The 27,213-nt window shown below is 42.1% G+C and overlaps 1 protein-coding gene and 1 long non-coding RNA gene across 2 annotated transcripts; both read left to right on the top strand.

Moving 5' to 3' along the window:
- Positions 1 to 543: 543 nt before the first annotated feature.
- On the top strand, positions 544 to 27,213 carry LOC114294124 (P-loop containing nucleoside triphosphate hydrolases superfamily protein). The gene is made up of 7 exons (XM_082872697.1): positions 544 to 2,880; positions 17,709 to 18,371; positions 22,599 to 22,687; positions 23,426 to 23,525; positions 24,451 to 24,705; positions 25,389 to 25,564; positions 26,807 to 27,213. Exons 1-7 carry the CDS (start codon positions 2,722 to 2,724, stop codon positions 27,093 to 27,095), a joined length of 1,731 nt encoding a protein of 576 aa, XP_082728823.1. The 5' UTR covers positions 544 to 2,721; the 3' UTR covers positions 27,096 to 27,213.
- On the top strand, positions 3,977 to 8,074 carry LOC145792142 (uncharacterized). The gene is made up of 2 exons (XR_014331302.1): positions 3,977 to 7,282; positions 7,370 to 8,074. It is a non-coding gene; the product is annotated as an uncharacterized LOC145792142 (long non-coding RNA).

Below are 27,213 nucleotides of genomic sequence, written 5' to 3'. Positions count from 1 at the left end.
AATCATTATAAAAATCAAATATAATATATATGTAATACAAATGAACTTCCCAACAAAAGCGCAAATAAATGTTGAATCACAGACCATCTAATAAGGTGTAAGAATTATTTATAATATGTGAGTTAGCACCATTGGTTAATAAAAGTAATTATTGACGATAATATTACGTGGCAATATTATATTAATGTGCCAATATCATACCTAAGAAAAAAGAAAAAAGAAATCCCATAAATGCCACTTTAGTCTCTTGTTTAAAAAAAAAAAAAAAATCTTTCGTATTCTTAACACAGTTTTTTTTTTGTTACAGGAAAATCCTCTCACTCTCCCGCAGGTCCAAGGCAGTGCCCCTTGAGGAGATCACCAGGGTGTCCTGTTGTCCATTCCGAGTAAGAGACTATAACCTGGAAGCTTGTCCCGACCTCCCAAGGCAAGTTCCGCTTAAGTCAGGACTCGCACAGTGGGGGAGAATTAAACCCACACAGTTAAAAAATAAATAAATAAAGAAAAATGCTTTGTAACTCAAACAGGGAGGGCTCGAATGGCACGATTGCTAGCACAACATATTTTCTCTCTCCTCTTTATCTTTCTCCTTCTCTAAAAGTAGAGAGCGAAACTCCCTCTTGGTTGAGCAATGGTGAGTTTCTATGTAACAATGGTGAGATTTAGACTGAATCCATAGATTGAGTGAGAGAGTGATTTATTTTGTTTATGTTGGTTTCTTATTTTGATTACTTGTTCAATCTTAAGAAAGTGAGAATTTGTTTGGTCATTGAGTTGTTATGTTGAAGTAATTCATTGAGAAAGTATGTTTACTGGGTGGTAGGCTCTTGAGTTAGAGCTAAAGGGTTGCTTGTACTGCATGACTTGCTGGCAAAGTTTGTTCAACTCTATTGGTGTCTTCATGTTTGGTGGTGTGCTCAGGATCAACATTCTGGGTGGACCATTAATGATCATGGTGAAGATCTAGCTTCAGCATCTTTGTCCATGGCGGTGGGTTGTGTTGTGGTGGTTCCTTTTCCTTCTCTATTTCTCTTTCTTCTGTCTTTTTCTCCTCTGTTCCCTCTTTCTTTTTTTTTTCTTATCTCTTTTTCTTGCCTCTCTGTTTTTTAGGGTTTGGTTCTCAAACCAGTTTCAAAGAGAAAAGATAAGGGGAAGGAAAAAGAAAAAAAGAAAAAATAAAATGCCAAAATAATATCGTTTTGAAATATTCGAGCCGGGACAACTTATTTTCAAGCTACCCAGCAGAACTGATAAATAAATAAATTAATTAATTTTGCATAAAGCCCAATCCAAAATTCTATCCCAATAAATGCACATGAGTCAGCCCATATAAAATATATTTATCTCCATTTTTAGCCCAATGGGCTTTCAAATATATAATACTTCTCCTTCAGTGTTCACGCCTATGTGCAAAGGCCCATTGATCTGGTCATTATTTACTTTGGAATTCGGATCAATTTACAGTTATTTTGGGTATGTATATAAGTTCAGTTTTTTGGCTTATCATAAAAAAAATATGAAAAAAATAGAGAATTGATATGACTTAAATAAGTCAATAAGTCTGTAAGCTGAATTTTTTTTTTTGGCACCCAAAAAGAGGCCTAAATAGATAAATATAAAACGGGCAATAAAGGATATGTAATGCTAGGTATTCATAAAAAATTATTTGTCGTTGTAATTATTTTGGTAGAGCGCAGGCTTCATCAAGATAAATATAATATTATCAGGGTAATTTATTTTTATTGATATTGATATCAAACAATGAGAAAACAAGAATATGTGATTAATAATATTTTCTCATATGGGATCACTAAAAAAAACCTCTCCATATAAATTGCTTTTATTCAACCATCAAACATTCTCATAATCATATGTCACAAAATAAATCAAGAAAATGAAATGTTTCATTGAAAATCTATCATGAAACCTGGTTAAGACACTTAAAACATCATCTTAAATTTGATCTTCAATGGCACGGATCGTTTACATATCAATTGTTGATTTATTTGTAAATTAACTAATTAAGATTTAATCCAATAGAAATAAATTTAAGAGTGACTTTTTAAAAGTCGCTAACATTATTTATTTATTATTAATAGTTTTTATCCTCATAATCTATTTTTAAAATATTTTTCCAAAAATTTAAAAGGTAATTTAGTAAAAAAAAAAAAAAACTCATCATTTTACATTTTATCTTTTGGAAGGATAAAAATAATTTTTAAATATTTTTTTAGTAATTTTTTCAAATTAACTTTTATTTTTTCAAAAAAAATAAAATAAAAATAGAAAACTTTTTTTGAAAATCAAACCAAATGTTTTCTTGTTCCCTACATTTGTTTCGCAATTTTCCCAATTTATAATAACATTTCCAAGAGTTATTATAATTAAGAATTGTTTTGAAAAATTAATTAAAAGTTGATTTTTTAAGTTTTTTTCTAGATTTTTTTAAAAAAATAAAAAATTTATGTGATTAAAAATAGACTAAAAATTGAGTTCTAACCTTTTATGTTTTTCAAAGAGACCTAAATGATAAAATTGCTATTTTTATTATATTAATAATAAAAAGATGGATCAAAATGACGAAACTACCCATACACTTGCTAAAAAATTTATAACCTACCCACAAACAAAGCTGCTATAAAATGCACGCACAACTGCGCAAACCGCCTTTGATGTCTTTTCCATCTGTCTCTCTCTCTCATTCGCTTCCTTGGCAGAGCAATGGCCAAAGGCGACGATGCATTAAGGAAGAAGAAGAGCAAAGCAACCCGAAAGAAGAACAGGCAGAAGGAGTCTTCCTCTTCTTCAGTCTCTAATCGCATCGCCGCCATAATTGCCGCCAAAAAGCGTCGACAGTCCGGTAAACGCCGCAACTGTCAGGTATCGATTTCATTATCACGCTTTGCTTTTTTTGTTTTTGTTTTTGTTTTGTTTTTTTTTTTCTGGGTTTTTGTTTTCTGAGGTTTAATTGAATTGGGTTTTGGAGTGTATGATTTGTTATTCAGAAACGGAGGAAATAAAGCATTGTTTTTAGGGGCATTTCACTTGTGGGTTGGATGATATACAGGTTCTTGAGCTGTTAGAAGTAGCTAATGTGAGAGATTTTTTGTTTTTTTTCTTTGGGTTTTGTTTTCTGAGGTTTAATTGAATTGGCTTTTGGCGTATATGATTTGTTATTCAGAAACGAAGGCAATAAAACATTGTTTTTGGGAACATTTCACTTGTGGGTTGATTACACTTGCAGGTTCTTTGAGCTGTTAAAAGTAGCAAATATGAGAGAAATTAAAATCTGGGTCTGGTTTGGTGTTGGTTATGTGGTTTTTGTGTGTGTGTGTGTGTGTGTGTGTGTGTGTGTGTGGATTAGTGTTGTTTAGTTTAGGATTGAATTTGGTTAGTGTTGTTTAGTGCTGAAATCAGTTAAACCCAAAACTAAAAAGAATCAATGATATACCGACTTTTAGTTATTGGGTTTTTGTATGTACTATTTTTGGAGTTGCATTTTTTTGTACATTCGTAGTTAGATTTTTGAATGAAAGTAAATTTTGGAAACCTACTTAAATTTAAAGAATCAGCTATGATTGGAGTTTCCATCTTTAGATTTTATTACGAGTTTGAATTCAATATTGAGCTTCTTTAGATTATGTTTGCAATATTACTCAATAATTGCTGCTTGGATGTAAGTGTTGTGTTGTTATTAGTTGCATATTTGATTTCAACTTTGTCACAACAACAACGAAAAACCTTTGGCCTCCAATACTTTGTATTGCTGTGGCTTGATAGCTATTACTCTTACAATCAAATTTCAAAGTCCTAATGTTTTAATATTTTGAAATCTCTGGGCCTTTTGTTGAATGTTGATGTTCTGGTTTTAAATCATTTGAACCCAGAACCATAAAGTATCAATGGCATGTAGATCTTTGGTTTTAATTTTTTGTATTTGCCATTTTTGAATTGACATTTTTACATTGACAATCAGATTTTTTGAAGCAAGTTCAATTTTAGACACTCTGCCATTAAAACTTAAAGAAAGAAGACTGCAGCTATGTTGGAATTTGCAGCAGTAAATTCTATTACGAGTTTGAATTATGTATGGGGAGCAAATATTCGTCGCTTTCCGTACTCCTCGTGTCCACACTGTGCTTCCTTCCAAATGACCTGAGAACATAAAGATGGTGAGCTACCCGGCGGTGTACTGTCGGAAAAACCCTTTGACGGTCAAGTTAGCACACTTAGAGAGAAGAAGAAGGAGAAGGAGAAAAAGAGAGAGCAGACAAAGGGGTGGGTAGCTCTGATAATCAGATATTCCAAACCCGCGCATGAAGGCTCAGTGCCGGTTATATAGTTTCTGCGTGCTCCTTTTTGTTTGTCCTCCTTCTGATGCATGGACATGTTCCCCTCTCACATTCCTCCACATGTAGGTGCAAATATTGCCAAACATCGAATGGTAAAACCACCAAACAATATTGATGCGTACGGACGGCAGAATCTTCTTCCCGCAGCTCTAGCGCTCCACGTAGCACCTCCTACCAAGCTATGCCCAATGTAGCTCCATGAATTCCCTTGGGACCGCGCTACATATTCGGCCTTGTCGGTCAGACTTGATCGTGGGCTCAACTGATCTCCAAGGACATGACTAAGCTTCTGCTTGGCCAAATTCGGTCTTTTGAGGACAAATTCTGTCCAACTCAGCAGAATGCACATCCCTACCGGGCTAGTAGCTCAAAGCTGTCACCAACTAGACCGGTCTAACTCCTTGGCCCAACGCGTGCCAACGTCTGGCAGAGTGAAGTTCTCAACCTCGGCCCAAACTGGCTCGGCCCATTGTTAGGTCATAAATCTCCCTCTCAATTGCCCTTAATTCCGTCCGTGTTAGCGTGACCGGGATTACATTCATTAGCCGAGCTCGTTCCTTGCTCGGTCACTGCCTGCTCTGTTTAGTGCTCTGTCGTCCACGTCCTTAAGTCGGCCTATTACCTTAACCATGCTAATCTTTGTGCTCGGTCCCATAACTTGCCCGGTAGGCGCTTGGTCTATCATATCTGTCTTTCCAAGACTGACACCGGTCTTTTCACACGTGTCACTTGCCCATTGGCTTTGTACAACCAACCTAGCTGTCCCACGCTGTCTCCTCAGATTCAAACTTTGGCGCGCCTTCCATTCCCATACATATATTGTATGCCTCTTCACATCTCAACCTTCACTGTTCATCTTCTTCACTCTCTGTTGAGCCATTTTTTCCTGAACTTGTGTCGCCGTTTTTGATCCCCAGTGTTCAAATCAGAGAATCTACCGCATCGGTCCTCTGTTGCTGCTACCGTTGGGGGTGTGTTTTTCTGATTGGAACTCCGATTGAAGCGTCGACTTGGTAAGTCTTTTGTATCCTCCTTGTGATTCTGTCCTTTCTTTTGTGTTCTCGAGGTTTTTCACGCTTTTTGTATATTTTTGGGCCTAAACCTTCACACCTGTATTCAGGATGTGATAATAATAGCCAAACACGACCAATAACTGGATTAGACTAGGGTTTTGCCCCACTTTCGATGCTGAAAACCTCTTGTGCCCTCAGTTTTCGACACCGTTCGTCATCTCCTGTGATGAACAGATGTGGATCTGGGCTTGACCGGGCTGTGAGCCCCAATTTGGTTCAAAACTATAGCTGGTCCAGATTGCTTTTATGTTTATGGCACTTAGATGAGAAGACTAGGCTTCTGAACTATATCAGGTAGCGCAACTGAGTAGACTCCTGACTCGCTCGCGCGACCGAGCTGTTAAAACACAAGGGTCCTTAGGGCTAGCTAAGATCTGCTTGCATTGCCGTGCTAATAAGACCCACAAAGGGTTACAGCACATGACCGCGCTAGTAAACCATGCTTGACCGAGCTACCATTTGGCTCTACCCGCGTGGCCGTGTTGTCACTTGACACTTCGTTTTTAAATGCAAAATCTTAGGAGACCAGGCACACCAACATAAGGGCTCTCAAAGACCGAACAACCATTGTGCACGTCTTTGCCAACTCAACACTGCCGGGTTGATCAGGCCGGTCTTTTATGGGGTGCTATCGCTTCCTTGTAAACATGTCGGGCGCATTGGCCGTGTTCCAAGAGGAATATGGCGTTCCAACCAACGTACACTTAGAGCTCGGTGAAGAGGATATAAATCCATGGGGTAGATTGGAGTCCTGCCCCTTAACTGTGGTGAGCATAGTTGAAGGAGGGCTGCGCTTCCTGGTGCAGCCCCTAATGTGCGAATTTTTGATATGCATCGGACTAGCTCCTACTCAAGTATCCACCAACACTTTTAGGATCATAAATGGAGTGGCCGAGCTAAATGACCGGCTAGGATTACAGTTGGGCCTGGCCGAAATATTGCGCCAATACACGCTCGGTCGAACAAAAGATGGCTACAACTATTATTTGAAAATAAGACTAGGCAGAGAATGATTAGCAATCGACACACCGGACAAGGACATGCATGGTGATGATTTCTTCTAGGTGTTCGGTAACTATGAGACAACTGACGTGCCCGATTGGTACATCAGCAAGGACTTCGGTTTTTCTTGTAAGCCGATCTTTCTGATTACTCATTTTTGTCATTATTAATTGTGCCGAGCTAATTGCCTTTCTTTTGTAGCTATCGAAGAGTTACAAGCTAATTATCAGAACTCGAACGGAGAGGCGATCAGGGCCGCGCTAAGATATAGGCACCGAGATTACCACGAGCTTCTTAGTTATGTACCGAGCTACCATTATTCAGCTCCGCAAGAGCAAAGTCACAGATTTCTTACGGGCGCCTTCTTCATCTCTAGACCCAACATTTCTAGACGTTCCCTTCATCCGCTTGATTGAGGAGCAAGAAATGGCAAAGAGGAGTCGGATTAAGAACCTCATTACCGCCACTTTTATCGAACTACTGGGCAACCCTCCTCCTGTACTAACCGCTGGCCAGAGTTCAAGGATCGTGATTGCCCTGGCTTCCATAGCCGCTCCACATGCAGAATCGCGCCGGGCTAGTAAGTGGGCCCGGTCGGCCGATCCCTCAGTCGAGTTAGAAGTCGAGTTCAACGCCGAGCATGAGCCAACCGAGGTCGAGCCGGTTCTAGCCTGGCAACCGAAGTTGAAGTCTCGGGGAGGCCATATCTTGGCTAATGCTTCTGTAAAAGGAGACAAGGAACATCTCCTTGCCTTCAATCTTTCCAAGTCCCTGCTTCTACCAAAGGACCTGATAGGGATTGGGCACGTTCCAGGCACCAGGCTTGTCAAGTCCGCGGTGAAATCAATGACGAGGGTAAGAGCTTCAAATTCAAAATTTTTCAACTATTTGCTCGGTTTGTTGTTTGCTCCGGCTAACCTGTTTCTGGTTTTTATTTTGCAGTCCATTCAGAAAACACACCTCGTTATGGACTGCATTGTCAGCTTGTGCCAAAAAATGACCGAGTTGAACGGTGCTGGGAAGAGTGTCTCAGCTAAGTTGGGCCGAGCTAAGGCTTTGCTCGAAATCGCAAATGCAGATAATGCGAGGCTACTCGGTCAGCTTGGCAGAGCCGAGCAAGAGAGAGATGCGATGAAGGCTGAGCTGGAATAGTTGAAGAAGGCGAGGTAGAAAGACGTGGATGAGGCCAATAATCTCGGCTTTAAGGAGGCCGAGGAGAGCTATACCAAACAAGTTGAAGCTACCAAGGACATCTTCTTCAAGTCCGGTTGGAAGGCAGCCTGTGAGAAACTCGGCCAAGAATCTGAAACCGAAGTGTTTACCACTCCTCCCCCTGCCTTCTTGCCGGTTTACATGGTGCCTTAGCAAACGATGTCTTCAATTCTTTGCAAGAGGAGGCTGAGGAAGGAGGCGGTCAAAATGCGACCGGTCAAAGGGAGCGCGACGATGCGACCACCGTGGTTGATTTGGAGGAAACCGGCGCCGAAGTCGGCGACGCCTTTGCCGATCTCTCCCTCCTCCCCTAGCTTAGCCTTGTATTTTCTTTTGCTTCTCTTTTGAATTTTTTGTAACTGGGCTAGTTGCCTCCACTCTTGTACTCAAATTCTTAATGAATGAAAATTTTTACAACTTAAATTCTTGAACAAAGTATTCATTCATTTAGCCGGGCAAAGCATCTCGACCATAAGTTAAAAGTTGAACAAAACATCAATTCTTATAGCCGTGCAAAACACCCCGGCTAAAAGCTTAGAGTCGAACAAGTCATCTACTCCTCAGGCCGAGTGAAACACTTCGGCTAAAAGCTTAGAGTTGAACAAGTCATCAACTCTTCAGGACGGGCAAGTACCTCAACTAAAACCTTGGAGTTGACTAAGTCATCTACTCCTCAGGCCGGGCAAAATATCACAGCTAGAAGCTTTGAGTTGAACAATTCGTCAACTTTGTTGGCTGGGCGAAACATCTCGGCTAGAAGCTTTGAGTTGAACAATTCATCAACTCTTTTTGTCGGGCAAAATCTCCTCGGCTAGAAGCTGGGAGTTGAACAATTCATCAACTATTTCAGTCGAAAAAAATCACCTTGGCTAAAGGCTTAATGTTGAACAAGCTAGTAACTCCTGAGGCCGGGCGAAACACCTCGGCCACAACTTGGAATTGAACAAGTCATCAACTCCTTAGGCTAGGCAAAACACCTCGGCCACAACTTAAAGTTGAACAAATCATCAACTCCTTCAGTTGGCGGAGTTGAACAAGTTCTCAACTCCTTCAGCCGGGCAAAACATCTCGGCTGGAAGATGGTTGCCCCTCTGTTAAAATCCACCTACTCTCCACCTACTTCACCCACTTAAACCTACTCCACTAAACCTAACCCACTACAGCACTACCACCTCACCTACTCCACTAAACCTAACCCACTACACCACTACCACCTCCACTTCACCTACTCCTTACCTACTACACACTCACCCTCTTCTATATATAGGAATCATGAATCATTGTAATAGATATCAATATAAATCAATCAATAATACAATTCTCTATTTCTCTTTATACATTAAATTTCTACATGGTATCAGAGCAAGGTTAAGCACTTAGTATTTTTCGTTTCACCGGCGGGCGGCAACCTCGCCTTGGCCGCCCGCCGGACCTCAACCTATTCCGCTTATTTTCTACACATACCTTCCCATCACTGCCTAAATCCTCTCTCTTGAGGCCAATGTGAATTCCTTTTTCGCTTTTACAGCCTTCGGCTTTGCAGCAGCCTTCGGCTTTGCTTCCCTCTGGTGGCTCCCCAGGTTCCACCTGAGCTGCATGATTCATTTATAGCTGCAATTGATAAGGGAAGTATTAGAACAATGCCCAATAGAAGTATGCCAGCTGCTCCTTACCCTACTCCTGGAGCACTATTAATAGGTGATGCTTTCAACATGCGTCATCCTTTAACTGGTGGAGGAATGACTGGAGCCCTGTATAAGGTGTTTTGTGCATCTCCTGATCAAGCAAGGAAGGAAATGCGTGAAGCATGTTTTGATTATTTGAGCCTTGGAGGTGTGTGTTCAACAGGACCAGTGGCTTTACTCTCTGGTCTAAATCCTAGCCCATTGAGCTTGATACTCCATTTCTTTGTTATAGCCATATATGGTGTTGACCGTCTCTTGCTACCATTTCCTTCCCCTAAGCGCCTGTGGATAGCAGCTAGATTATTTTTGGGTGCATCGGCTATCATTTTTCCCCTCTTTCTCTCACATGGGCTTGTCCCCTCTCTCTCCTCCGTTTGATTTCAAAATCCATTATTTTTATTTATTTTCTCCAAACCACTTTCCTTATTTCCCCCATCTTTCATTTTGATTTCAAATATATTTTTATTATTTCTTTCTTTATTTTTCTTTCACATTATTTTTTAATCTTTTTCAAATTCCATTCATACCATATAGCTTTGCACACCAAACCATCTTTTATTCATCTCAGGGATCAACCCCGATCACAATTTTAACAAAAAAAAAAAAAACAACCACAACAACACAAACCACAACACCACAAGATTTGTTTTCTTTTCTGCAGACGGCCACCCACCGACCTCACTTTTTCGCCTATTCCGCCGGTCTTTTCTTCTTGCCTCCGTCCTGGGTGGCCCTTGACGGTGTTGCCTCCGTGTTTCCCACTCCACTGGGCACGATCACTCCACCCTGCTCCTCCACTACAGCATATGGCGGACCTCCAAATCGGAACATAACGGTGGCCTTCCGCTTCAGCTCCTTATTTTCCGCCTTTAGCACACTTATCTCTGCTCGCGCATCCTTATACATGCGTTGGAGCAGAGCCAGTTGGGCGTTTAACTGCTGCACCTCATTTGTCCTACTCTGCAGCCGGTGCGACAAGTTTGTGACCGCAGTCATAGTTTCAACACAGGACTTCAATGTATACTGATTAGCTTCAATATCCGTTTGCACTGCCATTTTTTGCTCCACCGACCGCATCGGAAAGTTCAACGGAGCAAAACCAGAGGTGTTTGGTTGAGGTTCACAGGCCACCGCACCAGTTATCTCTCTTGTTGACTCGTTGAGGTCGGGAAAGAGAGTGAGCAGACCACGGGAAGAAGAGGCTATGTTCTGGGTAGCTGAACGAGAAGAAGAAGCCATGTTTTTGGGTTGCTGAGTGTTTCAGAGAAGGGTTGGTTACAGAATGTTACAGAGAACGAAGAGATTTCAACTGGTTTGTTATGCTTCCAAGCCTCAGACTTCGCTTTGGTTTATAAAGACAGAGACGACGAGGCCGACACGCGCTCTGTCAATCACGTGCATCGCCGCGTGTCAGGCGCCCCTTTTGATGGCTCGACGCTTTCTGTCGGGCACGTCTTTTGATGAAGTGGGCGCGCCTTTTGATGGCACGCCTTTTTATGGATTGGGCACGCCTTTTGATGGCACGCCTTTTGAAAGATTGGACACACCTTTTTAGGGTGCGACTTTTTAAGGGTCCGACAAGACTCTGTAAACTGTCCCGACATTGATTCCGGTTAGCTCCTTCATGGGTCCGACAAGACTCTGTAAACTGTCCCGACATTGATTCCGGTTAGCTCCTTCATGGGTCCGACAAGACTCTGTAAACTGTCCCGACATTGATTCCGGTTAGCTCCTTTATGGGTCCGACAAGACTCTGTAAACTGTCCCGACATTGATTCCGGTTAGTTTCTACAAGGGTCCAGCAAGACTCCGTAAACTATCACAACATTGTCTGCTACAACGGTCCGACAAGACCCCATAAACTGTCTTCTATATCGGTCTGACACCGCCATCCAGTGTCCTCTACACCGTTATGACACCACCATACAGTGTCCTCTACATGGTTATGACACCCCCATACAGTGTCCTCTACAACGTTATGACACCACCATCCAGTGTTTTCACCAATGGTCTGACACGACCATACAGTGTCTCTTATCCTCTTTTATTTTTATGTATTTTCTTGTTTTGTTACTCTCTCCAAACTCAAGTTGGTTAGTTCCTATCCCCCTTGAGTTTGCGGGGGGCTGTTAAAATCCACCTACTCTCCACCTACTTCACCCACTTAAACCTACTCCACTAAACCTAACCCACTACAGCACTACCACCTCACCTACTCCACTAAACCTAACCCACTACACCACTACCACCTCCACTTCACCTACTCCTTACCTACTACACACTCACCCTCTTCTATATATAGGAATCATGAATCATTGTAATAGATATCAATATAAATCAATCAATAATACAATTCTCTATTTCTCTTTATACATTAAATTTCTACACCCTCATTCAGTTCAATCCATCAAACATGACAAAATTTCTAAGCACCGTAATTCATTTCTATCATAAACAGACTACCATGGTGATCAAAAGAATTACATCGTAAATGGAGGGGAATGCTTGTCCTCCACAAAAATTATATTAAAGGTTCAAATTAAAAATAGTACAATTTTAATTTGGCTGCGTTCCATGGTTGAGGTATGGCTTGGCCGTCTAAATCCTCCAGAGGGTATGCCCTTTTGCCCGCCCAACCGATTATCTTGTATGGTCTTTCCTAATTTGCTACTAGATTTCCTTCGCCCAGTACTAAAGTGTTACCCATCACCTTTTGCAAAACCCACTCTCCAACCTTGAATTGTCTGGGGTGAACTGTTTTGTTATACTTCTTGGACAATTCTTGTTGGTATGTTGTGACATGGATCAATGCCTTTTCTTGACGTTCTTCTGCAAGATCTAACTCTAGGGCGATAGCTTCGGCGTTTAAGTCTGGCTCATAATTTTCACTGCGGATGGTGGGCATGCCGATCTTTAGTGGGATGACTACCTCCATACCATATGCCAAAGTGAAAGGCATCTCTTCGGTCGAGCGTCTTGGCTTTGTTCAATAGGCCCAAAGGACATTTGGAAGTTCCTCGGTCCACTTGCTTTTGGCTTTCTCTAGCCTTTTCTTCAGTCCATCTAGAATGGTCTTGTTTGATATTTCGGCTTGGCCATTTGACTGCAGATAGGCCGGTGTTGAATTGTAGAACTCTATCTTCAGCTCCTCATAGAATTCCCTAAATAGTTTTCCATCGAATTGGGTGCTGTTGTCGGATATTAAGGCTTTAGGTACTCCGAACCGCATTATAACATTCTGCCAGACGAATCTTTTCACATCCTTCTCCTTGATGGTCGACAGGGGCTCTGTTTCTACCCATTTGGTAAAGTAATCCGTCGTGGCTATAAAGAACTTGCGGTTGCCCGGCGCAGTTGGGAAGCCTTACTATGTCAAGTCCTCACATTGCGAACGGCCAAGGATTTGTGAGAGGAAGAAGTTCTTTGGCCGGCTGGTGAATTTGATGGGCGAACTTTTGGCACTTTTCACACTTTCTCACATACTTCTTGCATCCGCCTGCATGCACGACCATTAGTATCCTTGTGAGATAGTGCGGTAGGCCAGAGATCTTCGCCTAATATGGCTTCCGCACATTCCTTCGTGGATTTCAAATAGAAAGGCTTCAATTTTGTTTGGATGGATGCATTTTAAGTGGGGTCCTGTGAAAGACTTTTTATACAAAGTACTAGACGGAGAGAGCCAAAACCACTCAGACTTCACCCGAACTTTGTGTGCCTCTTTTTTGTCGGTCAGCAAGATTCTTTCTTTCAGGAAAAGAACGATGGGGTCCATCCAGGAAGGGCCTAGCTTGGCGCTGAGGGCTTCAATCTTCTCTGGTTCTTCTATACTGGGTCTAGGAAGGAATTCAACCAGGAGAGGGCTGGGGGTTGATTTGTCAGCTATGGAAGCCAGACCAGCCAACTCGTCTGCCCAGCTATTATCTTCTCGGCCGATTTGTTGAACTCGTATGGCTTGAAACTTTTTGATCTGCTCTCTTACCAGAGTTTGGTATTTGGCCATTCTGTCATCTTTGGCTTCATATTCTCCAGACATTTGGTTTACAACGAGTTGGGAGTCGTTGTAGACCATTTAGCTTGCATGCTTGCAATTGAAGCGCGCTTTTCAATCCGGCTAGCAACGCTTCGTACTTAGCCTCATTATTTGATGCTGGAAACCCAAGCGTGATGGAATGTGCAATGGTTAGTCCGACTGGTGAGATCAAAACTACGCCTAGCCCGGCTCCATGTCTGTTTGAAGCGCCATTGACAAAAAGTTTCCACATTTCGCCGATAAAAAGCTTCCAACATTCTACGGGGTCTTGGGACTTTTGGAGGTTTAAGTGTTTTGAGTTGCTTAGTTGCTCGGCTATTTTCGTGTCAAGCGCGCCGGTGATGATTATGACTTACATGCCCTCGTTCCCTCTGGCGATGCGGTGTTGGATCCAACAGGTTGTCCTGTTATTCCCAAATCCATCAGCGCATTGCCAAGACGTGGTTGTTTTTCAAATGACGGGATGCTGCTCGGGCGCGTAATTTCCGCATCGCCTTCCATATTTGGTTCGTTAGAAGGGTTGATATGGACCAGAGTGGGAGTTGGCTGTGCAATTTTCACAATGCCTACCCCTTTCAACCCGGTTGTGTTGGTAAGGTCCACTGGGCAAACCGGGTGAGTCCCGGGTGAGAATTCTGTAACGAAGTCGGCCAGTGCCTGGGCCTTGATGGCGGTTCTAGGTTGAAACTTGATGTCGAATTGTCCCAACTCGACTGCCCACTTCAAGATTCGATTGGAGAAGTCAGCCCGCTCAAACAAAGCTTTCAACGGAAACTTGGTCTGCACTACGATTGTATACGCATGGAAGTAATGGGCCAACTTTCCGGAGGCCATTATCAACGCCAAGGCCAGTTTCTCAAGTGGCAAGTATATTGACTCCGCGGGGAGTAAGGTTTTGCATACGTAGAAGATCGGTAGGTGTTGTATGCCTTCTGCCTGAACAAGCATTGCGTTGACAACATGTTGAGAAACGGCCAAATAAAGATAGAGTTCCTCGCCTTGCTTCGGCGTGACCAGGAGTGGAGCAGAAGATATATACGTTTTTAGCTCAGCCAATGCCCTATCACACTCTTCGTCCCATGAAAACTTTGACTTTAAGGCTCGGAAGAAAGGGTGGCAACGATCTAACGACCAGCTTATAAATCGGTTAAGCGCGGCTGCCATCCCAGCAAGATGTTGCACGTCCTTTGCTGAGTCAGGTTGCTGCAATTCTTGTATGGCTTTGATTTGAGAGGGATCTGCCTCAATCTCACGATTAGTACCTAAAAAGCCCACGAACTTCTCTGACCCCACACTGAAGGCACATTTGGATGTGTTCAGACGCAGTTTGTGTTGCTTGAGAATGGCGAACATCTCTGCCAAGTCAGCTAAATGGTTGGTCTCACATTTGCTCTTTATGACTATGTCATTGATATAGGCTTCCATCGTCCAGCCGAGCAAAGAAGTTAGCATCTGTGTGACCATTCTCTAAAAGGTTGTGTTGGCATTCTTTAATTCGAAGGGCATAACCCTATAACAGAACAATCCTCTCGAGATCGTGAAAGAAGTGATTTCTTGGTCGGGATTGATTGTTGCGTCGACTCTTACCCCGATTGTTGCAGCATCACGAGGGTAGTCAGCTTGGTTGTTGCGTCGACCCTTACCCCGATTGTTGCGGTCAGCACCACGGTTTGATTCTCTTTCGTGGTTGTTTGGACGGTATGCCTCCTGTCCGACCGCGTGAACCTTTTTGGCCACCCTCTTGTCCGCCGTTACCGGATTCGCCTTCGTGGTAGCCGCGGTCGCATCATCCTCAACTTGGATGTGCTCGTTGATGCATTGCATTAACAACTCCATGGTAGCCGGTTGACTCATGTTAAGCGAGCCCCGCAGTTTATGTCCAATCGGGAGACCGCGCTTGCATTAGGTGATTGCCAGGTTGGTCGGGCAATCAAGAATTTTGTTGAAGGTTTCCCAGTACTTGGCATTGTACACCTTGAGTGAGTCGCCCGGTTCCATATTGATGCCCAGTAGGTGGTCGACTTCTTTGGGCGTTTTGGTGTTTGGTTTTGAATCGGGTCACAAACACTTCTGCTAGCTGCTGCCACATCTCGATACTTTCTTCTGGCAGCCCCTCGAACCATTTTAGGCCCAACTCACCCAAACTTGATGCGAAAATAAGGCACATAAGGGCGTCATTTCGCTTGTAGCCAGCCAAGATTTGCCGGAAATGGCTTACGTGCATGTAAGGATCAATTTTTTCGTCGTAAAGCATAAACTTGGGCTGGTGAAAGTCCGCAGGGAGCGGTGTGGTTTCTATCTCGAGGGAGAAAGGGGTGGCGCTCAGCCTCGCCAAGCCTCTATCTAAAGGGACATGTACAGTTGGGCGTGGTGGCGGCATTACAACTTCTTCACTTGTACGACCTCCGTAGGATAGCCGTTGTAATGCTGGCACCTGTTGTGCCTCCCACCGGCGCGCTCGTTCTTCCAAGATGTCCCTCAAGTCTTCCGAACGGGCGAAGTAGGAGTATCTTGACTTTGTCGACGGACGTGAGGGATGGTAACTGCTGTCTCGCGTGCAAGACTTCTCCGCTGGCGGGTCGGAGTCACCAACCCCATAGCTTCTGGTAATGGAAAGGGAAGGCGTCCTCCGTTGGCCTTGGCTGCTTGATCGGCGGGATAAGGTGCGCTCACTGTGGTTACCTACTTCAGCGACACCCTTCCCTTTAACTTGCCGTTTTAGCACCTCCATCTCTGTCGCTATCCTCCGAATGATGGCATCTTGGTCTCTCAGCTTATTCTCTAGGCGTTGAGAATGTGACTCCCTTCGCCACTGATGGCTGTCTGGGCTCTGGGAGTGGTCTGTGCTTCTTGCACGCTTATCTCACGCATCTCTGGGGATCCCTCCGGAGGAAGTCTTCAAGCCCGCCATGGCCGGAACGGCAGGTGGGCCATCTCTCCTCTGGACTGACTCTAGCGTGATGTCGTCGATGGCGGACAATGGAATGTTGTCGTTGTTCACCATAAAAGATGACCGGAAAAACTTGGAGGACAAGGTTTGTCTGTCGGATTCCCACAGACGGCGCCAATTGTACGGGAAGCAAATATTTGTCGTTTTCCGTACGCTTCGTGTCCAAGTTGCGCTTCCTTTCAAATGACCTGAGAACACAAAGAAGGTGAGCTACCTGGCGGTGTGCTGTCGAAAAAACCCTCCGGTGGTCAAGTTAGCACACTCAGAGAGAAGGAGAAGGAGAAAAAGAGAGAGGAGGCAAAGGGGCAGGTAGCTCTGATAACCAGATGTTCCAGACCTGTGTATGAAGGCTTAGCATCGTTTATATAGTTTTTGCGCTCTCCTCTTTGTTTGTCCTCCTTCTGACGTGTGGACATGTTCCCCTCTCATGTTCCTCCACGTATAGGTGCAAATACCGCCAAACATCAAATGGTAAAACCGCCAAACAGTATTGACGCGTACGGACGGCAGAATCTTCTTTCCGTAGCTCCAGCACACCACGTAGCACCTCCTACCGAGCTATGCCCAATGTAGCTCCATGAAATTCCCTTGGGACTGTGCTACATATCCGGCCTCGCCGTTCAGACCTGATCGTGGGCTCAACAGAGCTCCAAGGCCACGACCGAGTTTCTACTTGGCCGAATTCGATCTTCTGATGACAAATTCCATCCAACTCAGCAGAACGCACATCCCTACCAGGCTAGTAGCTCAAAGTTGGCACCAACTGGACCGGTCTAACTCCTCGGCCCAGCGCGCACCAACGTGTGGCCGAGCGATGTTCTCGACCTCGGCCCAAACTGGCTCAGCCCATTGTTACGTCATAAATCTCCCTCTCAAATTGAATGTTGATCTTCAGGGGATTATCATTGAAGTTACTAATTTAGCAATGTAACTGATTGGTGATTGAGCGACAAGAATAGTTGCCCTATCCTCTTAGGGGTGGTAGTTGTTCAACTTGGAAACATGTATTTATTGATTGTGAATGTGTCCCATTTATTGCAACAATGAGTGAAAAACTGCTAGCTATTGGTTGTTTGTGGTTTAATAGCTGTTACTTACACCAACAACTAAATTTCTATGTGCATTGTTTTTGATATTTGCAATCTCTATTATAATCTAGCTAGAAGACACTGCAAGTTTAGTAAATCAAATGGTGATCATAACATTAGTTTTGGTCATAAGAATAGAATTACAGTTGCTTGTCATTTATTCTCTGCCCAGAAACTGTTAATATATGTGCTTTTCTGGTACCGGTATTTGATAGCACATCCTCTTGACTATCTGTTTGAGGTTATTGTTTTGATGCAAACTGCATGATGTTTACATATATATCTTAGCATGTTTCAATCTATTATGACTCTGCAGGGAATGTGTTTTAGCCTTCCTACTCTTGAGGATCCCTTCAATGAAAGATGTGGGACAGTGGATTTAAAAAAAAAGGAAACAAAGAAACTTGTGCCTTCAAAAGTCGATCGTGGAGTGGCTATTAATGGGAACAGTGTTGCATCAAGGAAAAGAACTCGTGGGAATCATGCAATTGCAGATCATCAAGAAAAGGAAATGGTGAAGGTGAAGAACTTGGGAAATGCACAGACACTATCACTTGCATCTATTGATAATGTGGGGCAGAAAAATGTTGTCAAGCTTGGAAAAACAAAGATTCAGCTGATTGGAGAGACTGGAGCTGCCTGTGCTCAACATGGACAGGCCTTTGAATACTCGGGTTGTCCATCAAAGTTTCTTATTCTGTGCTTGAATTCGATCCAGACTGCATTAGAACAAGATGGATTCTTCAATACTGAAGAGGACAAGCCTTTGTTTGTTGACACATGGGGAATTGAGTTTTGGAAAAGCTATTCAGTTGGAAAAGACATATTGGAGACAAGTGGTGCTTGTTCTACCATAGAACAAATTGCTTGGATGGCTTCAACTGCTGCTGATACCATTGTAAGAAAGGAGAAAGAAGGTCTATTGCTGACAAGTCCCTTTCTTTTATTTCTTGTACCATCCCAAGAGAAAGCCATTAAGGTTTGCAGATCCTTTCTTATCATTCTTCATCATCTTTGCCGAAATTTTTTCAAGCTATGATCACTTAAGCATGAATAGATGTAAGGACAGATGCAGTTGCCAGAAAACTAACCTAAGAAGCACAGACACTTCAAAAAGGGTGACGTATCCGTATTGTATCTGTATCGGATACTGATACTCATTGGATACTCGCGGATATGTATCAGATACTTATTAGAAGTATCGGATACGTCTTAATTAATTTTTCCATTAATTTTTGAGTATCGGTTACTTAATTTTGAAATACTCCGAGTCAAGTATTACCTCGTTTACGAAATTAGAAGTATAACATTTCTTGCATAACATTATAATATAATATAATTGTAAGGATAAATACAAGAATTATTTCTAATACTTTGTTTAGTTCTTTGATGAAAAGAACATAGTGAATTTATAATACCTGTTAAAATCCACCTACTCTCCACCTACTTCACCCACTTAAACCTATTCCACTAAACCTAACCCACTACACCACTACCACCTCACCTACTCCACTAAACCTAACCCACTACACCACTACCACCTCCACTTCACCTACTCCTTACCTACTACACACTCACCCTCTTCTATATATAGGAATCATGAATCATTGTAATAGAGATCAATAAACATCAATCAATAATACATAAATTTTTACATGGTATCAGAGCAAGGTTAAGACCTTAGTATTTCTCGCTTCACCGGCGGGCGGCAACCTCGCCTTGGCCGCCCGCCGGACCTCAACCTATTCCGCTTATTTTCTACACATACCTTGACTTCTTCAACATTTTCTTACACCCCTCCTCCGCTATGTCGGCGGCGGCACCCGCATCATCGTCTAGCCTCTATCGCCGTTCACCTCGCCTCTCACACATCCGTGGTTGTACTCTTACTCGTCGTCGTCGTTGGCGTTTCTGGCGCTGCTTTTCTGCTCGTCACTGCTGTTTTTTTCCCGATTTGCTCTCTCTCTCTTAGCCATGGATTTGGGTGTGGGGTGTAGAGCTGTGGCTCTGTTGTTGGTAGCCATGTTTGCTGGCTTGAAGGTTTCAATGGCAGCAGTGTACAAGGTTGGGGACTCCGCTGGTTGAACCATCATTGGGAATATTGATTACAAGGCCTGAGCTGCTTCCAAGACGTTTCATGTTGGAGATGTCATCATTTTCGAATACAATTTTCAATGTCACGTGTTGCAAGTGCCCCACAAAGAATACCAAGCCTGCAGAAGTGTAAGACAGTAACATGCATCTTCACATACAGCTTGGGTAATGTGTAACTGTCAAAAGCACAAGCTTCTTGGACATCCCTCTCTCTCTCTCTCCATGGACCCAACATCATCATCATGCACCCACTCTATCTCCCTCTCTCTCATCTTTTTCCACTTTCAAACCCTTTTCTTTTATTTTAATATATATATATGTATTTTATTATAATATATTTTCCCTATCCCTTGTTAGTAAGCATCACCCGTTTTCCATTCTCTTATTATTATTTATTTTATATTCCACCAAAAAAAAAAAAAAAAAAAAAAAAAATCACACTGCTGTTTTTCTTATCACCCATCCACAAATATTTTTCTCTATTTTCTTTATCCATTATTTTCTTTTATTTTATTTTTCTTATTAAACAAAACAACACCACAAAATAACACCAACAACATTCCACAACCTTGTCATTTTATTCATATCAGGGGATCAACCCCGATTACACTTTTACATCAAAAAAAAAAAAAAAAAAAAAAAAAACCCACACAAACAAAAACAAAACTACCACACCCACAGTGGGATTTTTCTTCTCTACTCAGCCGCCGGTCTTTTCTTCTTGCCTCCGTCCTGGGTGGTCCTTGACGGTGTTGCCTCAGTGCTTCCTAGTCCACCGAGCACGTTCACACCCGCATACTCCTCCACTGCAGCATAAGGCGGACCTCCAAAACGGAACATCACGGTGGCCTTCCGCTTCAGCTCCTTATTTTCCGCCTTTAGCACACTTATCTCTGCTCGCGCATCCTTATACATGCGTTGGAGCAGAGCCAGCTGGGAGTTTAACTGCTGCACCTCATTTGCCCTACTCTGCAGCCGGTTCGACAAGTTTGTAACCGCAGTCATGGTTTCCACACATGACTTCAATGTATACTGATTGGCTTCCACATCCGACTGCACTGCCATTCTTTGCTCCACAGACCGCATCGGAAAGTTCAATGGAGCAAACTCCGGGGCGCTTGGTTGAGGTTCCAGTGCCACCGCACCAGTTATCTCTCTTGTTGACTCGTTGAGGTCGGGAAAAAGAGTGAGCAGACCACGGGACGAAGAGGCCATATTCTGGGTAGCTGAACGGGAAGACGAGGCCATGTTATGGGTTGCTGAGTATTTCAGAGAAAGGTTGGTTACAGAATGGCAACAGAGTGTTCCAGAATCTCTTTCTCAGAAACGGAAGAGTTTTTTCAAAGGATTTTCGGCAGTTTCAGACTGGTTTGCACAGCCTCCGCCTCAACCTTGGTTAAATAGCCGAGGCCGACACGCCACTCTGTCGCTCACGTGCCTCGCCGCGTCTCCGGATCACCTTTTGATGGCTCGACGCTTTCTGTCGGGCACGACTTTTGATGAAGTGGGCGCGCCTTTTGAGGGCGCAACTTTTGATGGCACGCCTTTTGATGAAGTGGGCGCGCCTTTTGAGGGCGCGACTTTTGAGGGCTCACTATATATATCCATATATATATATATTTGGGCAGCCTATATACACCATCATACAGTGTATTTTTTAAGGGTCCGACAAGACTCTGTAAACTGTCCCGACATTGATTCCGGTTAGCTCCTTCAAGGGTCCGACAAGACTCTGTAAACTGTCCCGACATTGATTCCGGTTAGCTCCTTCATGGGTCCGACAAGACTCTGTAAACTGTCCCGACATTGATTTCGGTTAGTTTCTACAAGGGTCCAGCAAGACTCCGTAAACTGTCACAACAACTGTCACAACAGTGTCTGTTACAACGGTCCGACATGACCCCGTAAACTGTCTTCTACATCGGTCCGACATGACCCCATAAACTGTCTTCTACATCGGTCTGACACGACCACACAGTGTCTGCTACAACGGTCCGACATGACCCCATAAACTGTCTTCTACATCGGTCTGACACCGCCATCCAGTGTCCTCTACACCGTTATGACACCACCATACAGTGTCCTCTACATGGTTATGACACCCCCATACAGTGTCCTCTACAACGTTATGACATCACCATCCAGTGTCTTCACCAATGGTCTGACACGACCATACAATGTCTCTTATCCTCTTTTATTTTTATGTATTTTCTTGTTTTGTTACTCTCTCCAAACTCAAGTTGGTTAGTTCCTATCCCCCTTGAGTTTGCGGGGGGCTGTTAAAATCCACCCACTCTCCACCTACTTCACCCACTTAAACCTACTCCACTAAACCTAACCCACTACACCACTACCACCTCACCTACTCCACTAAACCTAACCCACTACACCACTACCACCTCCACTTCACCTACTTCTTACCTACTACACACTCACCCTCTTCTATATATAGGAATCATGAATCATTGTAATAGAGATCAATAAACATCAATCAATAATACATCAATTTTTACAATACCTAATTCTTAAAAGTTAGTATTTTATATTATAAAATTATAGTGTGGTTCCTCAACATTCTTTAGCTTATGGGTAACTCACTGCTACTAATTTAAAAAATATATATATTTTTACAAACGTATCCTAGCTGTACCCCTATCCTATTTTTTTAAGTTTTGTCGTTCGCCATATCTGTATCGTATCCGTATCTCGTATCTGTATCCATATTTCGTATTTGTATCCGTGCTTCCTAGAAACTAACAAAAGGATTTTGCGTTATCATGCTTGCTCTTTTGCGACTTTTGTGTGATGTGAAAAGAGGGGCATCCCTCCCTCCCTCTCTCTCTCTCTCTCTCTCTCTCTCTCTCTATCTAACCTTTCTTTTTAATTAAACAAAAAATGAATGCAAATTAGTCTTTTCTAATGTAATTAAAGCCAGGAGGCAAAGTTCAAAATTCATGGAACATCACATACCCTTCTTTGGGAAATTTTGTGCATGAAGGTGAATTGGCTGGCTGAGTTCTAACCAATCACCTTGGGGTTGTACTGACTAACTACTGGGCCCTGTTGAATGATAAATATGGTCTGCTGACTGATGCTTTTTTATTTTGCTTAGGTGCGCTCAGCGTGCAAACCGTTGAAGGCTCTTGGAATACACACAGTGAGTCTACATCCTGGTGCCTCCATAGATCACCAAATTCATGGGTAAGTAGTGAATCTTTTTTCCCCTTTTCATTGATCTCTCTCTCTCTCTCTCTCGTGTCCATAGCTGTGCTTCTTGTTTACAATTGTAGCAAAGGTCATAGTGGTAGTCTTGATTGATATTCGTCATGCATACGCACACAATCATATGGTGAGATTTTTGTTATGGAAATGAGGTGCGTAATGTGGACAGATAAACAAGCTTGCCTGTGCATTACATCTTTTGGTGGTCTGTGACCATACTTCACTGCAATTGGCTCTTAGTTTAAGGGTCTTCTGTGGCAAATATCAGCTTGGGTGGAGAATTGCACATTATTCAGGGTGTAATTGTAGCAGAATCAGAACCATTTTATGAATTAAAGTCTGTTCATTTTATTATTAAAAGGAGTGATCTTGGCTCAAAATATCTTAACAAGCATCAATTAGGCGGAATGCTGGGGCATGCGACAATTTTTATTTATTTCTTCTTCTTTTTCTTGCTTGCTCCTAACGGACAAATAGGCTTGACTTGCTTGTCCAAAGCTTCCTCATATTATAAGGATGAAACAGTGGAATATCTTGTCAATTTTTGTGCATGTGTCTTCACATTTCTAGTTTTCCTTCAAGGCATTTGTATATCTCATGTTTAGTCTGTGCATTTGGCATTACATGCTACGTAGTGTCTATTTAAGGAATTTGGAGAGAGTTTTTTTCTTCATCTCTCTTATATTCTCTCTTATAAAATTGCATTTTCTCCCGCAGTCTAAAGAGTTGTGAGCCCGAGTTCCTTGTGTCTACACCTGAGAGACTTCTGGAGCTTCTTTCTTTGAAGGCCATTGATATATCTGGTGTTTCCTTACTGGTAATGTTTTAACCTATACCTTCTCCTCATTTAGCTAACATTTATTTTAAATTTTTAATCACAATTATGTATGTATTTTCTATAGATAACAAAATGAAGAAGTTGAAAGGCAGTGAAAGTTTGATCTGGGTTAAATTATTTTGCTTGCCTAACAGATACTCCTCTTGTGTACTATTGGTTGTTCTAATTATTTTTCCATAAGAAAAGGACTATTTAATTGGTAGAAGTAGTTGAATCTCTCCCTTGTTTGTGCAATCTTAACTTCTTTTTAAAAAAAATTACTTTATTTTGTGGCGTGATAATGCGTTGTGTTACAAATAGTGGGCTGGTCTTTGATTTGTGTTAAAGTTGTTGGCCTTCTTGGTTCTTTATTTTCTTTGAAACGTCTTGTTTTCACCTTTTTATGAGCGAAATAGAGCCATTTCTGGTGATAAATTTAGGCCTTGTTTGGCATATACTGATTAAATAGTCCATCTTTTTATCTTTTTTGAGTTACATCAATCAACACCTTCTCTCAAAAAGTGCACTTATTTATGACATCCCAAACCACCCCTTACTGTCATTTGACCACAATCACTAGAAATGTGACACTTGTCTGACAAATGGGCGCTGTTCCAATAAATGCAGTAGATTGCACTTTGGAGTTGTTTTCTGATATTGCTTGACTACCATAGCTTTTTGGATATGCTGCTATATTTTTGAGGTTTGCTTTAAACCCGAAACATTTGCTGCAATGTATCTTTTAAGCCTTGTTGAATGATTGCTCCTTGAGTAAGAACACACGCCCAGTAAAGAGCTTTTTGGTTGGCAATATTTGTTTCGTCAATTGAAAATATAGAATGCCTTCTTTTTCATTGAATTGCTAATTTGCTATATAAGATGCATTATCCTCTTTCCGATCCATTTGTTTTTGGCACTTTTACAGGTTGTTGATGGACTGGAAACAATTCTACAAGATGGTTACCTTGACATGATTAAATCCATTAGGCAATCAATCTCCGTGAGTCCCCACACTGTGGTTTTCAATGATAGCTTGAGCTATGCATCCCGTCTTGTGGTGCAAAACCTTCTTGGGAAGTCAATCAGCAGATTATCGTTTAATGACTCTATTACCAGTCAAGGTGCATGCATCATCCAATCTATACATATGTGCACCTCAGAAGAAGAAAAATTATCGAAGGTATGTAAGCTTAAGAAATCCAATGGATGCATTCATCTGTCAATTTAAATGCAGGCTTTTCTCAAATGTTATGATAATGCTGTAACTAGATCTTTCTAACAACACCTCTCCCTTCCTTTTTGTAATGCCCCGCCGCCTACTGGACCAAGTATAACCTGAAACAATGGATCTATGTACCCAAGATTGCCCATGCAAATTTTTGATGTGGAATGGGGTTGTTACAAGCTCCCCCCTCTTTATAACCTCGCACTTCCAATGTGGGATTGGGTTGTTGCAAACTCCCCTTCTTTATAACCTCGCAACCCCGCGAGATGGGGTCATTACAAACTCCCCCTTTTTATAACCATGCACTTCCAATGTGGGATGGGGTCGCTACAAACTCCCCTTGTTTATAACCTCGCATCCTCGCGAGAGGTCCATAACCCATAAGAATACTACGATGAGCTCATGGTCAACCGAGATCAATGACTCACATGATTGTGTGCACAAGTCAACTTTGATATCAAATTATAATGTCCCCTTCTCGACCCTTAACAATATTCTCTACTTTGGGCTCCTAGGAAGGGATGTGAACGTGCATATGTAGCCCATGAACTTTTCCTATAAAGCCGATGTGGGACGGGATGTCACAATTGTAGTCAAGAAAGCTACACCATTTCCTGAACAGTTCATCATTTTTGCAGGGCATTGAAGTCTTGGATCAAGCTTGTCGTGATCAACTTCGTATGCAGCTTTCTAAGGTGCTATTTATAGTTGGGAAGGATAGTAACATTCAGGAGTTAGTTACTGCCATCAAGTCGAAAGGTTACTTTTTCTCAATAAACTCGGGTTATACTAGTAATTCCGAAATTGAGAACAGGTAACATTTTCCAACTTCTTTGCCTGTATTTCCTATGAATTTTTGTACAGAGGCCTGTTCTATAGCTTAGACATGTTATGTGTCTGAAGTCTCAACCAATGGTTCTTGTTTGATTTACTCTTTACACTTGGTAGCCTAGATATTCCCTAAAGGTTGCTTTAAGTCTTTCACGTGAACCTAAACATCAAATCATTGTTTCTCCTCATCCTCTCGTCGAAAGTCACCTAATTTGTGTAACTAGGTAGTTGGAGCACAGATCCACAAATTTTGCAACAGTACAGGCCAAGTTTGCATTTGAGTGGTCAAACTAGGGCACTCTACGTGAATCCTATTTTGATTGACCAAATTTTGTGCCACGTGCTACATTTAACGTTGATTCATGAGAATTACACATGATTCCAGTGCCAACATGGCCTAATCATAACCACATAAAGCTTTTATGACACCACTTTGTGACCGAGACAGAAGTTGGTGCGACTGTGTGAGCCTTTAAATAGAATCAAAAGGCCGCACTATTTCCTTTTTTTCTTGAAGTGGGATTGCACAAGTTGGGCAAATTTTTATAGCACAGTGGATTCTTTGAACTTTAGGTTGTGTTTGGATCATGAATTTGTGGAGGGGAAGGTAAAGGGAAAGGAAAAGTGAATTTCTTCCTCTTCCTCTTCCTCTCTCTTTTTGTATTTTTTTTTTATTTTTATTTTTACAAATTCCTACACGAATTCAAGATCCAAACATGACATTACTTTCCCAATGATGTAGGATTGCTCATGTTGGATAAATAATGTATCAAATTAGGTTGTTTTAAACATAATATGTATTTTTAAATAAAAAAAACATATACTTGTATGTAGGCTCGGGAGGCACTCCTTTTGATGGTATTTTTACAATAGGCACTCTCTCTCCCTCTCACACTCCATGAGTGTTGTGGTGATTGGTCACATTTCAAAATTATTTGAGTTCTACATCAAGCAGTTTTACCTTGAAATGTTTTTTTATTTTTTTGACCAATGCATTGAAATTACGTGAATTGTGGTTGAAGTAATGCTTTCTCTGCTTATTGACTTAAATAGTTTTCTTGGTAAATGAAAACATTTCCAATTAAGAAATTCATTTTTGTGCCGAATTTCCTAGTCATTCTATATTTTTTCATGTCTGCTGCTCATTGCTATAATATTTTTCTTCTTTTTTTCTCCGATGATAAATTGAAATTGCGTATCATTTGTGTTCTCCAATGTTTGACAGCAAAAGTGGACCTGTAGTCTTTGTAGTCGACCTGGAACACGTTAATACAAGTGATTTAGGGGAGTTTGAAGTTGTAATTGTTTCTGATTTTGCACACTCAATTGACAACTACGTCCAGATGCTGACAAGGATGGCCCGCTACACTGTCAGTGGTGCATTGCACAGCTTGTTAACTGCAGAAGATGCAATGCTTGCAGGACCGTTGATTGAAATCCTTGAAAAATGTGGTCAAGCTGTGCCTGAAGCCTTAAGAAATCTCTGTCACTCTACTTGTATGTTGGAACATTGAACTCTTGAATTTTGTCCCTCCATTTTTTTTTCAAGAACATCATTTTTGGCGCAAAAATTCAAGTAAAATAATTTTTGTGAGTTTATATGTAGAGGCAATTCGAGTTTGAAGATGAAAA

This window comes from Camellia sinensis, chromosome 1 (assembly GCF_055761805.1).
Source record: "Camellia sinensis isolate YWXY chromosome 1, ASM5576180v1, whole genome shotgun sequence".
NCBI classification, from domain to species: domain Eukaryota; kingdom Viridiplantae; phylum Streptophyta; class Magnoliopsida; order Ericales; family Theaceae; genus Camellia; species Camellia sinensis.
Note: the sequence above shows the minus strand (reverse complement) of the source record. Positions and strands in the feature narration are given on the sequence as shown.